Source organism: Schistocerca piceifrons, chromosome 8 (assembly GCF_021461385.2).
Source record: "Schistocerca piceifrons isolate TAMUIC-IGC-003096 chromosome 8, iqSchPice1.1, whole genome shotgun sequence".
Taxonomy (NCBI): Eukaryota; Metazoa; Arthropoda; class Insecta; order Orthoptera; family Acrididae; genus Schistocerca; species Schistocerca piceifrons.
The window spans coordinates 207906135-207922015 of NC_060145.1; the positions used below are offsets into that span (position 1 = coordinate 207906135).

The window sequence follows — 15881 nt, forward strand, 5'->3', positions numbered from 1 at the left end:
GTACATCGCCCTTCTGTAGACCCTCTATATACTCCTTCCACCTTTCTGCTTTCCCTTCTTTGATTAGAACTGGGTTTCCGTCTGAGCTCTTGATGTTCATGCAAGTGGTTCTCTTATCTGCAAAGGTCTCTTTAATTTTCCTGTAGGCAGTAACTATCTTACCCCTAGTGAGATAAGCCTCTACATCCTTACATTTGTCCTCTAGCCATCCGTGCTTAGCCATTTTGCACTTCTTGTCAATCTCATTTTTGAGACGTCTGTATTCCTTTTTGCCTGCTTCATTTACTGCATTTTTATATTTTCTCCTTTCATCAATTAAATTCAGTATCTCTTCTGTTACCCAAGGATTTCTATTAGCCCTCGTCTTTTTACCTACTTGATCCCCTGCTGCCTTCACTACTTCATCCCTCAAAGCTACCCATTCTTCTTCTACTGTATTTCTTTCCCCCATTCCTGTCAATTGTTCCCTTATGCTCTCCCAGAAACTCTGTACAACCTCTGGTTCTTTCAGTTTATCCAGGTCCCATCTCCTTAAATTCCCACCTTTTTTGCAGTTTCTTCAGTTTTAATCTACAGGTCATAACCAATAGATTGTGGTCAGAGTCCACATCTGCCCCTGGAAATGTCTTACAATTTAAAACCTGGTTCCGAAATCTCTGTCTTACCATTATATAATGTATCTGAAACCTGTCAGTATCTCCAGGCTCCTTCCATGTATACAGCCTTCTTTTATGATTCTTGAACCAAGTGTTAGCTATGATTAAGTTGTGCTCTGTGCAAAACTCTACCAGGCGGCTTCCTCTTTCATTTCTTAGCCCCAATCCATATTCACCTACTACGTTCCCTTCTCTCCCTTTTCCTACTACCGAATTCCAGTCACCCATGACTATTAAATTTTCGTCACCCTTCACTATCTGAATAATTTCTTTTATTTCATCTTACATTTCTTCAATTTCTTCGTCATCTGCAGAGCTAGTTGGCATATAAACTTGTACTACTGCAGTAGGCGTGGGCTTCGTGTCTATCTTGGCCACAATAATGCATTCACTACGCTGTTTGTAGTAACTTACCCGCATTCATATTTTCCTATTCATTATTAAACCTACTCCTGCATTACACCTATTTGATTTTGTGTTTATAATCCAGTAGTCACCTGACCAGAAGTCTTGTTCCTCTTGCCACCGAACTTCACTAATTCCCACTATATCTAACTTTAACATATCCATTTCCCTTTTTAAATTTTCTAACTTATGTGCCCGATTAAGGGATCTGACATTCCACACTCCGATCCGTAGAACGCCAGTGTGTGTGTGCCAGTGTATACCTGTCCTTTTTTCCCCCTAAGGTAAGTCTTTCCGCTCCCGGGATTGGAATGACTACTTACCCTCTCCCTTAAAACCCACATCCTTTCGTCCATCCACACATACAGACACAAGCAGACATATATAATATGTCTGCTTGTGTCTGTATGTGTGGATGGATATGTGTGTGTGTGCGAGTGTATACCTGTCCTTTTTTCCCCCTAAGGTAAGTCTTTCCGCTCCCGGGATTGGAATGACTCCTTACCCTCTCCCTTAAAACCCACATCCTTTCATCTTTCCCTCTCCTTCCCTCTTTCCTGATGAGGCAACTGTTGGTTGCGAAAGCTAGAATTTTGTGTGTATGTTTGTGTTTGTTTGTGTGTCTATCGACCTGCCAGCGCTTTCGTTCGGTAAGCCACCTCATCTTTGTTTTTATATATAAAATTATTTAATTGGATAGATAAAAAATCTATTTACTAAGCAGCAGCAGAATACACACATAAGACTGTTGTGATTGGCAAGCTTTCTTGGCCAATGACTCCTTCAGGCAGAAGGGATGAAGGGCAAGGAAGAAGGGTGAAGGAAAAGAACTGGAGAGGTCTAGGAAAAGTGGAGATTTTGGGAAAGTCACCCAGAACCGCGGGTCAGGGGAGACTTACCATATGGGATGAGAAGGAAAGTCTTTCCTTCTCATTCCATATGGTAAGTGTCCCCTGACCCACTTCCCCTCCAGCCCTTCTGCCTGAAGAAGGAGCCACTGGCTCCAAAAACTTGCCAATCACAACAGTTGTTTATGTGTTCTGCTGCCACTTGCTGAGTAGATTTTTTTATCTATGCAATTAAATAATTTCATCAGTAATTGATTGTTTTTGTTGTTATACTAGAAATTAATATAAAAATGTCCAGTGTTTGATTGAAAATTCCTGCCAGTCTTAAAAATGTCCATATATTCGATGCTGCGGGAAACCTATCTCTATATAGTAATTTTGGATTCAACTGGTAGCAGCAGTGCACAGATGTGATGAACATGAGCTGCGGTGATTCACAAGCTTGCTAACACTGTCTCCCTCCTGCCCCACCTTCAGACATGGAACGCTGTCTAGCCTATGATGTGTTGCTGCAGTCTACGGTGCCAGTGAACTTGAATTGAAAGTGATTTGTATTATCGGTAACAATACAATATTTTTATTAAGAGCTAGTTTCATAATCGAAAAAAAAATGAAGGGTATTAATATGATACGGGCTATAAATTGAAAGTAATAGAAGACTAAATGTTCAAATAGAGAATTGAATGTAAAATGGCCAAAACTAGGTGATGAGGTATTGAAATGGATTCAAGGACACTGTCAAAATGGCATCGGAGTTAATACAAAAATGATTCAAAAACACGATCATTAAGCCAGTGCTATAGTGGAGGGTGGAGTTGGTTGGTGCTACAATTTATCAAGCATCATGGACTTAGCGTGCAAACCAAAACCAAAATATCTTAGAAAATGCCACAAAAGTACGAAGAAAAAATATCACCTTTCCATCACTTTACTATTCAGCAATGAAAGAAAACCAGCGTGGAACTAAGCCAAATAGCAATTATGGATGAAACTCCTCTGACATTTGGTGTGGCGAATAACGGAACTGTTGCCATGAAAGGTGCTAAAACAGTAACTATAAAAACAAGTGGACATGGGAGAAAAAGAAAAAAAAAAAACCACTGCTGCTGTTCTTTCCTGTTGTGCTGGTGGTACTAAACTTAATCCAGTGATCATTTTCAAGCCCAAAACAGTGCCAAAACTTCTGTAATTCTGCCAGGTGTTGTTCATGTACATGACAAGGGTCGGATGGACAAAGCTGGTATGAAAGCATTGATTAACAGAGTGTGGGAGATAAGGAAAGGTGATTTATTGAAGGAGAGTTCTCTTCCTTTGATAGATCAGTTTAGTAGTCACTTGAAAAATTCTGTGAAAGAGAAATTGAGACAGTGAAATACAGAGCCTGCTGGGAGGACTTACTCCACAATTGCAACATTCTGGTGTATCAATAAATACACCATTTGAGTATATACAAGAGAGGAATGTAACAAATGGCTGATGAGTGAAACTCAACATTAATTCACACTGAAGAGAGCTTTAAAATGACCTACACACAAACAAATATGTCAGTGGATAAAACAGTCATGCTGTAGAGTGAGAGAAGACTTTGTTGAATCTTTCAAGAAAAGTGGCATAAGTAATGGTCTCTATGGCAGTGAAGACCATCTTATATATATACAAAGAGGACAACGATGATGAATAGGAGGAAGAAGAAAGTTCGAATGAAAATTTTCAGGGAATATGAAGGTCAGTTTGGTTTTGTAAACTAAGGATTTTTGTAGTCTAGCTTTGCAGTCTAATAATAAAAATAGTAAAAAGTCATTTTAAAAAATTGTTTAAAAATTAAGGTCCATAAAATACTGTAGTCATGTATGTGAAGTGTTTTTGGCACTGTCATAGTGAACCTAAAAATCACGAAAGCCAACAAAGTTTCTCAGAGAATGAAAGGTGTGCCAGAGAACATCTATCAATGTGTCATTCTGAAGTATGTTAACATGGGCTAGCAACATGGACAGAATGCGTTTTTGCTCATTGTGACCACTGACAGCGAGATAGGCTGCTGACATTGTCAAACAAGAAACGTCCAGTCAACTGGCACTTAATTGAGCCACATTGACAACAGCGAACAGTTCATGTGTGATGCTGCAATCTCTGACTGGGGGAACATAAGTTTGTGGGCATGAAATGTCAAGTAATTTTAATCAAACCGTAACAGCTGGTAGATGAGAGGCATGCATAATAGCACACAAAATTTCATTAGCTTTTAGGCTACATTTATTTTTCCAATTCATTTGCTTTAAGCACAAATAAAGCAGTTTAATGATAGTTTATTCTTAGTGCAGTGTATATAACTGATAGTAATTTCTAACAATGGAAAATCCAGGATGGAATGTAACAATATTGTGAAAAGGAAAGTTGCTACTCACCATATAGTGGAGATGCTGAGTCGCAGATAGGCACAACAAAGAGACTGTCACAAATTAGCTTTCAGCCAGTAAGGCCTTCATCAGAATTGGAAGGCAAACACATACATAAACACTCACGCAAATGCAACTCACACACATATGAGTACTGTCTCAGTCAACAGAGGCCACACTGTGAGCAGCAGCACCGTTGCATGATGGGAGTGGTGAATGGGTGGGGGTAAGGAGGAGGCTGGGATGGGAAGGGGGAGGGATAATAGGATAGGCATGACGGACAGTGACATGATGTTGGGGAGCACAGAGGGACGAGGTGGAAAGAGGGTAGGGCAGCTGTGTGCAGTTGGGAGGTTAGATGACTGCACACAACTGCTCTACCCTCTTTCCACCTCGACCCTCTGCCCTCCCCAACATCACGTCACTGTCCACCATGCCTACCCTACTATCCCTCCTCCACCCCACCCCAGCCTCCTCCTCTCCTTACCCCCTCCCAGTTGCCATTCCCACCATGCACCAGTGCTGCTGCTCGCAGTGTGGCCACAGTTGCCTAAAATTGCAGCCGTGTGTGTGAGTTGCGTTTGCTTGAGTGTGTATTTGTGTGTTTGCTGTATAATTCTAACGAACGTCTTACTGGCTGAAAGCTAATTTGTGACAGACCTTTTGTTGTGCCTAGCTGTGACTCAGCGTCTCCACTATATGGTGAGTAGCATCTTTCCTTTTCATAATATTGATGGTAATTTCTATCTTTTAATGGATGTTGTCAATGGCTCTTTCTCCATCCATCAAGGTTCTCCATCATGTTGGGTTCTGCAGAACATGATTGATTGAATGAAATACCAACCAGCCATCCTGATTTAGGTTTCCTCTGGTCTTTCATAAATCACTTTGAGCTGAATCATTCCCTGAACAAGTCCATAACTAATTTCCTTCACCACTCATCTCCAATTTGAACTTTGTTCCCATCTCTGATCCATTCTGTGAGTTGTTTAAACTTTGTTCTTGCTTAAGTAGAATTTTTCATTCAGAATTGTACTTTATTACACAGTGCATCTTTCACCTTTTTGTGTTAATTATCAGAGATAAAATATTTTAAATACGTAGTAATTTTGACCCTAGTCTGGTAGAAGTGTGTGTGGATGTGTGGGTCAGTTCACATTAGTGTCATACAAGATATACAACTTTGCTTCCGCCATTTTTCCCCCAACATTTGAGGCTTTAACGAAACAAATTGGTTGCACGTGTATCATTAAAAATATTTTTCATCACTGGCCACTACTTTTTCCCATCTTTTGGGCAGTGTATGAATCCCGCGTCGAAAAAATTGTTCATCTTTTGAAGCGATCCACGAACCGATTGAACTTGTGACTTCTTCATGAGATCAGGAGTGTTGGTCACCCAGGCCATGCACCATTGATCTAAACAGGTCATAGTCAGAGGGAGCAATGTCTGGAGAATACGGCGGGTGGGGTAGAACTTCCCATTTTAATGTTTCCAAGTACGTTTTGACCTCTTTTGCAATGTGGGGTCGAGCATTGTCTTGCTGCAGAATCACTTTATCGTACCTCTCGCTGTATTGCGGTTATTTGTCTTTTAATGGTCTGCTCAAATGCATTAATTGTGTTCGATAACGAGCACGTGTGATTGTTTCTCTTGGTTTTAACACGTCATAGTATACGACGCCAAGCTGGTCCCACCAAATGCAGAGCTTGATCTTGGAGCTGTGAAGATTCAGGCCGTCGATGTGAAAGCATGGCCGGGATATCCCCATGATTTTTTGCGTTTAGGGTTATCGTAATGAACTTATTTTTCGTACCCGGTCACAATGCTATGCAGAAATCCCTTCTGTTTTTGCCTCTGAAGCAACACAAATGTCATTCAATGTCTCTTGGTTTCAGCTCACACAGGACCCAAGTTCCTTGTTTCTTTAACATGCCCATAGCCCATAGCCTTGAGACATTTTGAAAAGGTTTGCTGTGTCACTCCCACTAATCGTGCTAATTCTTCTTGTGTTTGACGCGAGTCTTCACTCAGCAATGTCTCCAATTCTGCATCTTCAAAAACGTTCTCTGTTCCACCACTATGCCAGTGTACAATGTTAAAATCACTGTCTTGAAGCATTGAAACAACACATTCTTTCACTAATAGTGTCCTTATCATATGTACTTGAGAGTATTTGATGAGACTCGTCCTTTGTTTTCTTCATATTGAAATGAGAATTAGGCTCGTAAACTGACATTTTCAATCAAGAACAACTTTATGATGCAGACACAAATTGACTAATGTTTGAATGAGGTTACGTTGACCGTAGTCCAAGCTAACTGCCTGATGTCTGCGATCAGTTTCTTTCGACTGCTACTAACCGTTGTCGCCACCTATTGGCAAATGGCGGAAGCAAAGTTGTACACCTTTTATTTATTGTTTGGTGCTATCCATGTATTATATTTTGAAAATAGGCTGACCACTTTACCCTCATCAACTTCAAAAGACTTTAAAATATGAAGGTTTGACTCTCCATAATACCTAATGGCCATTATCTTTAAAACTTTGTGCTTCGCTTATTCAGTTTTAATTGCTTTCTACAAATATAGTGCTCTTAGTTTTTCATGTGTGTTAGTACTCTGTCACTGCTAGGTTTCCCAATTTTAAAACTGTTTGTGTGTTGATCTGCCAGTCTCACAGGCACAGCAGGGAGGGGGGGGGGGGGGGGGGGGTGGAGGAGATAAGATATTTACAAAAATTTTCTGTATTAACATCCCACTTCCATCCATTTGTCATTTTCTCCCTCAGAATGCACTCTCATTTTTATTCATTCTCTGCTTAAGTGTCAGTTCCATTGCCTACCCTGTGTGTCTTTAACCAAGTTTTCCTTCATATGGTTAATCAATACCCAGGTTCTTAATTTGAATGTATGTCTGTGGGCATGCGAAAGATGGTGAAAAATAAAAGTATATTCAGAATCTTTCACGCACTATACGTGATATAATGTATTTGAGTTGTTTTTTAGTAAGGAAATCTCGCAAATACAATAAAATATTTTTTTCTTTCTGTATTTAATGTGAAGGGATGTACCAATTTTAATATTCTCATTTTCTTTTTCACCAGATTGGGTATGCTGCCCACCTTGCTGGTGCTGTCGCTGGATTGCTTGTCGGAATCAATGTTCTGCGCAATCTACAGGTGAAATACTGGGAGAAAGTGTTGCGTTGGACTTGCATAATCCTATATGTTGCACTGATGCTTGCTGCCATAATCTGGAATGTAGGATTCCCTGAATATTTTCCAGAGTCTGCGTACAGCACATAGTGCTTTATAGCTGCGACTGAGACAGAAACATCAGCTGATGCAAACAGTAAGTCAGAAGCGTAAAGTTTTTTCCTTTCAGACAGTGCACAAGACGACTGTCCACCCTGGTTTCTCTCATTATGCCTAGCTTTTTAGGTGATGTTCTGGCCAATTGGCAGACATTTTGATTAAAAATATATTGGACATAATTTCTAATTGTTGGTGATTATGATTAACTCATGTTGGTTGTGAAAATAGTGCCCATTGGAATTTGTGTGAAAGAACTCAAGTTAGGAAGAAAAGAAGAAGAAAAGCTGGATGCAAGTATGGTGAAGAGACCCTGTGGTGATAAAATCATGGGGATGGGTACTTTGGGTGAGTCTAAGATGCATCAGAGAACTAGGCGATCAAAACCACTGCCTATAGAAGTTGGTATTCACAGTTAAAGGTGTATAAGATATACCCATTGTTTAGAATACAGATTTAAAATTTTTTACATGTCCAGCACAGATAGTCGTCAGTGAAACTACCCACCAAAGAATATAATAGTCAGCACACACACACAACAATAGTAACATGTTTAATTTTGTGTGCTGAATCTATAATTCAGATTAGTTGTCCATTTTTTCCAATTTTGCAGACTCAATTTTAATAGCTGCCTAATGTTTCTTGTTCTAGATTGTGTAATCAGTGTTGCTATATTTTTACTCTTATATATTTTTGATACTGTTATTTGTATACAAGCTAACAAATGTTATGTAATTTATGAGGAAAACATTGAATATGTGCACTTAACAGTTGATGCGTGTTATTTACAATGTTTGTAATGCGTATATACACAATAGCACTTAAATGAAACTGCTTACTTTTTTATGAATCTCTTCTTTATTTATATATTCTTTTTTACATATGTATATTCTTCTACATAGCATTGAATCTATTTACAGTATTAACTGCCTCAGACATCAAAGATGTTTGAAAATGTGTGAAGCATGTATTGTAATGTAACTTCAAATTTTTGTGTGCGCTTCATGTTGTATTGAGTTGTACCTACAGTCTTTGCTGAAATGTCAGTGCCTTGTCTTAATACTTGTCTGTATAAATCTGTTTTACATAAAAGATTGTAGTATTTTAAGTACTGAACAGAAATATGCAATGTAAAGAAATGTATTTCCCCAGCTGCATAATTTGGGCTACTATTTCTTTTAAAATTTTGTATTGAATGTGCCTTCTTAAAGTACCATTCTGTGATAAAAGTCTTTGCAGTATTGTCAACAATATTCTTATGTGTTGCAATCTTAAAGATTTAAGAATATTTTTCAAACTATAAAATAAGTACAAACTATAAACAATGGATAAATGTATTTTTATTGTATGTAAGTTATGGCTTAGCTTTTTCAGGCCTTTCAAGACACGAAATATTTTTATATATGATGATCCATCGCTAACATTGTATATGAGAGTCTTGTTGGAAACACACACACACACACACACACACACACACACACACACACACACACACACACACACACCATGTGACACCCTTTATTGTGCTATCCCAGTTCCAGTCTAAAATATCATCATCAGGACACAAAACATAACTGTAACATATTTGTGTACAATCCGTGGTGATTTTGATAAGCATTCTGTTTCGAGTTTACAATCTGTAAAGTCTAATTGGTGTCTAAGTTTGAATCTGTGTCTAAGTTTGAATCTTCGAAATGTCAGATATGAACAAAACTACATGTAACTAAAAAGCTTGATTTTAGAAGGCATCACCTACTGATACATTTCTTTGTTGTTGTCAGATATTATTTGCATATATTACTGTCTAAGAGCAAGATCTACATGTCACCTGTGCCGTTATGTGGAATGTATTATGCTCAAATCTAATTATAAGTGCAACTGTTCTCAGTATTAGATTTTCTCACATCATGTGATAGGAATTTAGAAGCAGATCTGACCATACACATTTCACACTTTAAACAGAATGGTAGTCTTCAAAATCATGTTATGTGTACATGTAGTTAAGTGATGATGTTTTGTTACCTGGTGATGTTACAGATTGAAACTGATAGCACCAAAGAGAGATTTATTTAGCAGATGTCAGTAAGTTTTCCAACAGGATTTTCTTTTCAAACCTGTTATAAGGCTATAACAGTTATAAGGCTATGATGACAGTCTAAGCAAGTTGTTTGTTTGTTGTTGTTGTTGTTTTATTATTATTATTATTATTATTATTATTATTTCTGTATATGTTTATTATTATGTTATAAATTCTTACTTTTTGTTCATGTTTATACCTATTTTATTACAAATGTTGGAATTATCATCCAGAAACTTAGTTTTTATGAACACTTAGAGAGATTGTTGCCAAGTCTTTAAAATACTTTGTGCTCTCTTAGTTTTGATTGTAGAGTTTACTGTACTAGTACTTGCAATGCTTGGAACAGTGCAGTGATTACTGGTCTTATTTTGCTTTTCTTCCTGAGAGTGGTTAGTTACTTTCTTGTTCCCTTTTATTAAGAGAATTGTAGTTAGTGTGCATGAAGCTCAACCCTCATTTTTAGGTTTGTATAGGTATATATGTTAATTGTCACACTGGCTTGATTGGAGTACCTTCTCCCAAACCCTTCTTTGTCATGATAGAGTGTACTCAAAAGAAGCCTGTTTGAAGATTTCTTGTATTGGATGACTAATAATTGCAGTGTTGAAGGACATATTGTAATAGTTATTGTGTCAGAAGGCAAGATGCATTTTGTCATCTTCAGGTGCCCACATTTAGGGAAGGTGTGTTTTTTCTATTGCGTTGAGTGTATGGTGTCTTTTGATGCAAGATTTTTCAAAAACCTATGATGTACACAAATACCCAGGACAGCGTGTGTTATATTTACTTGTCATTATTGCTTTCCCCTCTTCCTGTGGTTGTGTGACTTGACGTTTGTGTATTAAAGTTTAATTATTAGGTCAAAAATAGTAGGAAATATGTGATGCAGTTTTACAATCTAATGCAGTAAGATATATTTTTATGGTCATTATAGAATATTTGTGTTGAAGCTAATGTGCACTTTCATTTTTCAACACTCATCTCATGAAGAGCAAAAGCTATCCTTAAAATATTTCTCATAATGCTAAACAGTCCATTCAAAATACAGGCTCTCTTATCAAACTTATATTCATTTTGTATCATATGTACAAGCTGCCACACCCCCCCCCCCCCCCCCCCCCACCCACCCTCTTACACCACGTACACACACACACATGTGCAGAGAGAGATAGAGAGTGAATTTTGGTGAATTGGTTTCAACCAAACAATTTCTAACTCAATATGGTTCTTTAATTAGATTGAATTTTGTTGTGCGGGTAAGTGAGGTAAAAGATCTGAAGATGATTTTTTAAGAGAACCAAAAGTAGTCATAACAAAAAAATGTGCTTTGTGATTCAAATGGAGAAGAACTGTTATATCTTTATTTTGAGTAACATAGAAATTGAAAGCAGACTGAAGTACTCTACTGATTTTACAACATTTTGTTGTGATGAAAGCTTAATAAAGAGTTCTTTCTATCTTCTGCAGAGTACAGTATTTAATGTAAGTGTTTAGAATATATGACTGTGTTTAAATTTTCTGTCTCCTCTAGAATTCTATTCTGAGATGTATCACTTGACCTTTGACCAGGAAATACGGCGATGAACACTTAAAATTTAGTGAGTCATCCTGTTTCTGTGGCATCATAGTAGAATCGGGAAAGACGAGGGTGAAGTATTCCCCATTTATTACTGTGGGAGCATTGACTGTTCTCCTTGGGGCTTGAATTTTATTTGCACACTGTTTATTTGAGTGTTTGATCTGTCATATTGGTATTGTTCAGTTGAATTTATTCTACTTTTGCTTCCTCTTGCTTGTACACACTAGTTTTTGTTAAGGGGAAGCAAAACTATCTCTCTTACTTGCACTGTTAGCTATCTCTTCTGTCACTTACATATCATAAAAATGCATTCATTGTGTTCTTATTGTTAGTGCTCTGTCCCTCACATATCCAACACATGGCAAAGGCTGACAGATTTTGACTTTTAGTCTGAGGCTTGCATGAAAATATGAGCATCTGACTAAATAGATGGCACTGATCACAAGCTGAAGCTTGTTTTTCTGCAGCACATTGGGTTTTGGCACCACCATCATCATCATCAAAATCTGTGCCCAGTGTAAATCAGGAATCAATTACAGGAAGCTGTAGGCAAAATGGAACACAAAAATGGTAATAAAGTAACGTGAGAGACGTGTGTCCTTTAAGAAGCAAATATGATGATTTGGACTCTCACTGGATGGAGGTTTTGCTTCTGTTAATCCTTGATGACCTTCCTTGTGGATGTCGCTTCTTCTTCATGTGTGATACACCATCGGTAGTCAGACATGTTTATTCTGCAACAACCTTGGTAACAACATTCCAGAGTTTTAAGTTCCCAATGGAACCATTTACCATGTTCCTATGATGTGTCGGCCAATTTGGCCTGAAATTTCTAGTTGTGACATTCAAAAATTATTTTCGGGAGACCTTGTGTCCTACCTGTTTAAATGACTAGCATATCTTCCATCATTTCCTTTTAATCAAGCTGCTTATTCTGGCCAAGGAAATGATCCACAAAATTTTTTAAACTTCTACAAAGTTGCTATTCTATTTCCAACATTATACCGTCAACGTGTTCATCAGACATCAACTTGCATGTATCTGGTCCAATAGATATCCTTTCTTTCACATACTACTTCATCAGTCCTAATTTGATGTGTAGCTTAGGCAATAAAATTTGATCTGGATTAACTAGATGCTTGTTAACAATATTCTTCGATCCCATTCTCAAGTTTTTCCTTTTAAGTCACTCTCTCATACTCCAATGGTTACGATATCCTTTCCAGCCCCATTCACACATATAGTGGGCATCTTGGTGAAGCCTGTTCACTGGCTGAGAAGAATGCCAATCACTTTAAAGTCACTGCATACAACCCACTAGTGTTCTTCATACTTCAGATTTTGAAGGAGTACGTGTATAGTAATGTATGGCCCTCTTCCGTGTACTGAATACACAATCGAAATTGAAGTTAACTCATTTCCAGTATGTAGAAATACTGCTTTCAAACTTTTTAAAAATCTGTACATAACCTCCATTGCTTACTGCCATACATTTGAGCCCCCACTTTCATCAGTAATCGGGTGATGTCTGCAGAATACAATTAAACCATTTAAAACAAAAGATTCTCTAAAGTCTTTATCACAATTTATGTACACAGAATATGACATATTGTGTGCAAGTGAATTATTTTCACTGAGACGTGATCCTAGAAGTTGTGTTGTGTCTTTTCAAGAGTCCCAAGACTTACACCAAATTGTTAATTTCTGTTTGAGTAAGAGATTTTGGATTACTATCAGTACCATCCTCAGAACAGTTAGATTCATTACTTTCTTGACTTGCCCTCAGTTTAGATAATTTTCAAATGATGATGGTGGAGAGAGGATCGGTAGCCCTGGACCGAAAGGTGTAATCACTGAAAATGCATCCGGGCTATTCACACATTCTCTTTCTGACATATTAGACACTGCACTGATGAAATAATGCAACTCAGTGCACATAATCACCTTTTAGCTCTCACACTCGCTCAACTGTTGATTTCTGCAGTGACAACAGAACATCTGCTTCAAATTTCATTCTCCCCCCTACTTTTACTTCACCATATTGTAGTACAGATATACAATGATGGCACATTTATATAAATTACACTACACGACATAGATTTAGCAACCAGTAGTAAATAATAAATAACCCACAGTAGCTTGGGAGGAGGGGCAGCTGTGCAGAGAAAACTGAGAGTGATGGGGAAAAAACTGATATCATTTTCATGTTGTTCAGGGGTGCCAGATTAGTGCAGAACACCACTTATGTTCTAGGCTCCAGTAGCCTTGTCGACCTCTGATGATTGTCCCACAATTATTTCTGCTGCTGTTTCAGTTTGGTGCTCATTGCAGTGGTGTCTTACTGCAATCATCTCACTGTGCGGTGTATTCATCAGCAGTTGCTGTAACTTACTTGACACATTCTTTAATTATTGAATTTATCTTTCTTTAGTTTATATTTAATTATAATATTCTGTTGTGGCAATGGCCTCATCTAGTCAATTAAATGCTGAATGGTGTGTAGTTTTCTTGCAGCATGTTACAATTGGTCTGAAATTATTTGAATTTAATTCTCTTCTGGAACAGCATGTGTAGGAGAAACCAAGTGGCAACATGAAATACTGAGATGTGTTTCTTAAAACTTTTTACACTTTTAGATTTTATTGTCCTTTAAATTGTAGTTTTTTTGTTATGTGAATAGTCAACATTTTCATATAGGTCGTACTCTCATGCACTGAGATGTTCCACAGTATGTTACAAATCACATAGTTGCGTTTTACACTAAGTTGATTTTTGTTTCTATGTGAATGATGGGGTAATAGTAACAGTTGGGTGCCACTAAATTTTATGTATTATTGTGTGTGGTGGCACTATGTGCAATAAACATGGATGAGGATGATTGTGAACAAATTTGGAACAATTTGTGAATGAATGATACAATGAATCATAACTGTCTTTTTTGTTTTATGGCCTCTTTCCTGCAGTCACAATTATACAGTTTATATAGATTAACACCATCTTTTCAACTATAATAAAAGCCTTTTTAGACCAAACCCGTTTTGCATTATTTTAAAGCAGCTTCAGTGGTCAGGCTTTTTTGTTTCTTAATTTATTCTTAATGTTCTTGTACATATAAGTGTTAGATTTTTGTGTGCAGCACTTTCACTGTCATGAAACATATTTGTCCCTTTTATTGTGTAGGTCAACTGGCATCTTGCCATTTGTGTACTTCGTTTTGTAGTACATGAAATGGTGAGAAGGCTATGTTCCTACACAACATACAATTTTAATTATATTTCATATTAATTTCGTATTAGTGAAAGTGCAGTGTATAAAAAATCTTACCCATTTGTGTAGAAGATCATTAAAACAAATCTTACCATTGAAGATGCTTTAAAATAAAGCGAAATATTTTTAGTCTTAATAAGACTTTTATTACAGTTCCAAAAGACGGTATTAACCTACATGAATTGAATCATAATTGTTCCTTAAACACCTCTCAATTAAAATGTGCCCCTCATTGTATTCTAGTATCAGAGTGGAAAGTGCTCCTATCGTAGCACAAAAAAATGTGAATATGTCCTGCACAGATTTAGGGATGTAAAAAAATGGAACTAACTTTTTGACTAATCTGGCAGCTTTAAAGACATATAAATGAAAACATCTTGACGTATTACCACTTTTTAGAGTTAGTACCTACGTCATTTAATGCAATGCTCTGTGTCAATTAAAGTAACATGATACACGATATCATGTCGTATAACATGACACGTGCCATCATGTCACCCAGCATGGCATTTGTCATGTCGTGCAATATGATACATGTTGTTAAAGTTTAGGAATACTTCCTATTACAGTTGCACCGCACATTCATATATGTTCTCTTGTAGATGCAGCCCACTCTCTAGATGCACATAAGTTTGTGTCTATTCATTCTTACTCCCCTCACCATACATGGAACAAGATGTGGGTCTAAGAGAACTCACTGGCTGGGGAAGTAGGTTTAACTCATAAACAAGCATGAATATGTCACAGTGTTTTGATTTAAATGTCTTTAAACCTGCCTGGTAAGTCGAAAAGCTAGTTCTCTTCTCTTACATTCCTAACTTTGCCCAGGACATATTCGCCCTTTTTTGTGCTTGGACAGGAGCATTTTTTAGTTTGGTATTCAACTTTTACGCTACCATAATTTTGAGATTAGAAGCCATAGCTTGGCAACCAAGGTAGATTTTTTTTTTTATGACTCATGCGGTGACTGATCCAGTATAGGTTTTTTAATTGTCATTCAAACCACGTTGCTTAAAATTGTGGCAACTGATAAAGCTTTTACAAAACAACAGGATTACAATTAATTACTTGTATTTGTCCATTTTCTTACAAAATTTGAACAGAATGAGATTTTCACTCTGCAGCAGAGTGTGCGCTGATATGAAACTTCCTGGCAGATTAAAACTGTGTGCCAGACTGAGACTCGAACTTGGGACCTTTGCTTTCGCGGGCAAGTGCTCTACCAACTGAGCTACCCAAGCACGACTCACGCCCCGTCCTCACAGCTTTACTTCTGCCAGTACCTCGTCTCCTACCTTCCAAACTTTACTTCTGCCAGTACCTCGTCTCCTACCTTCC

At 37.6% G+C, this 15881-nt stretch overlaps 1 protein-coding gene across 1 annotated transcript in view; it reads left to right on the top strand.

The window, feature by feature from the left end:
* The window catches only part of LOC124711927 (rhomboid-related protein 2-like), a 57004-nt gene extending 48799 nt beyond the window's left edge, over window positions 1-8205 (top strand). Inside the window, exon 8 of the mRNA XM_047242183.1 lies at window positions 7411-8205. Coding sequence (XP_047098139.1) covers window positions 7411-7611 — 201 coding nt within the window. The 3' untranslated portion in view covers window positions 7612-8205. The remainder of the gene's footprint in view (window positions 1-7410) is intronic.
* The last annotated feature ends 7676 nt before the right edge of the window (window positions 8206-15881 follow it).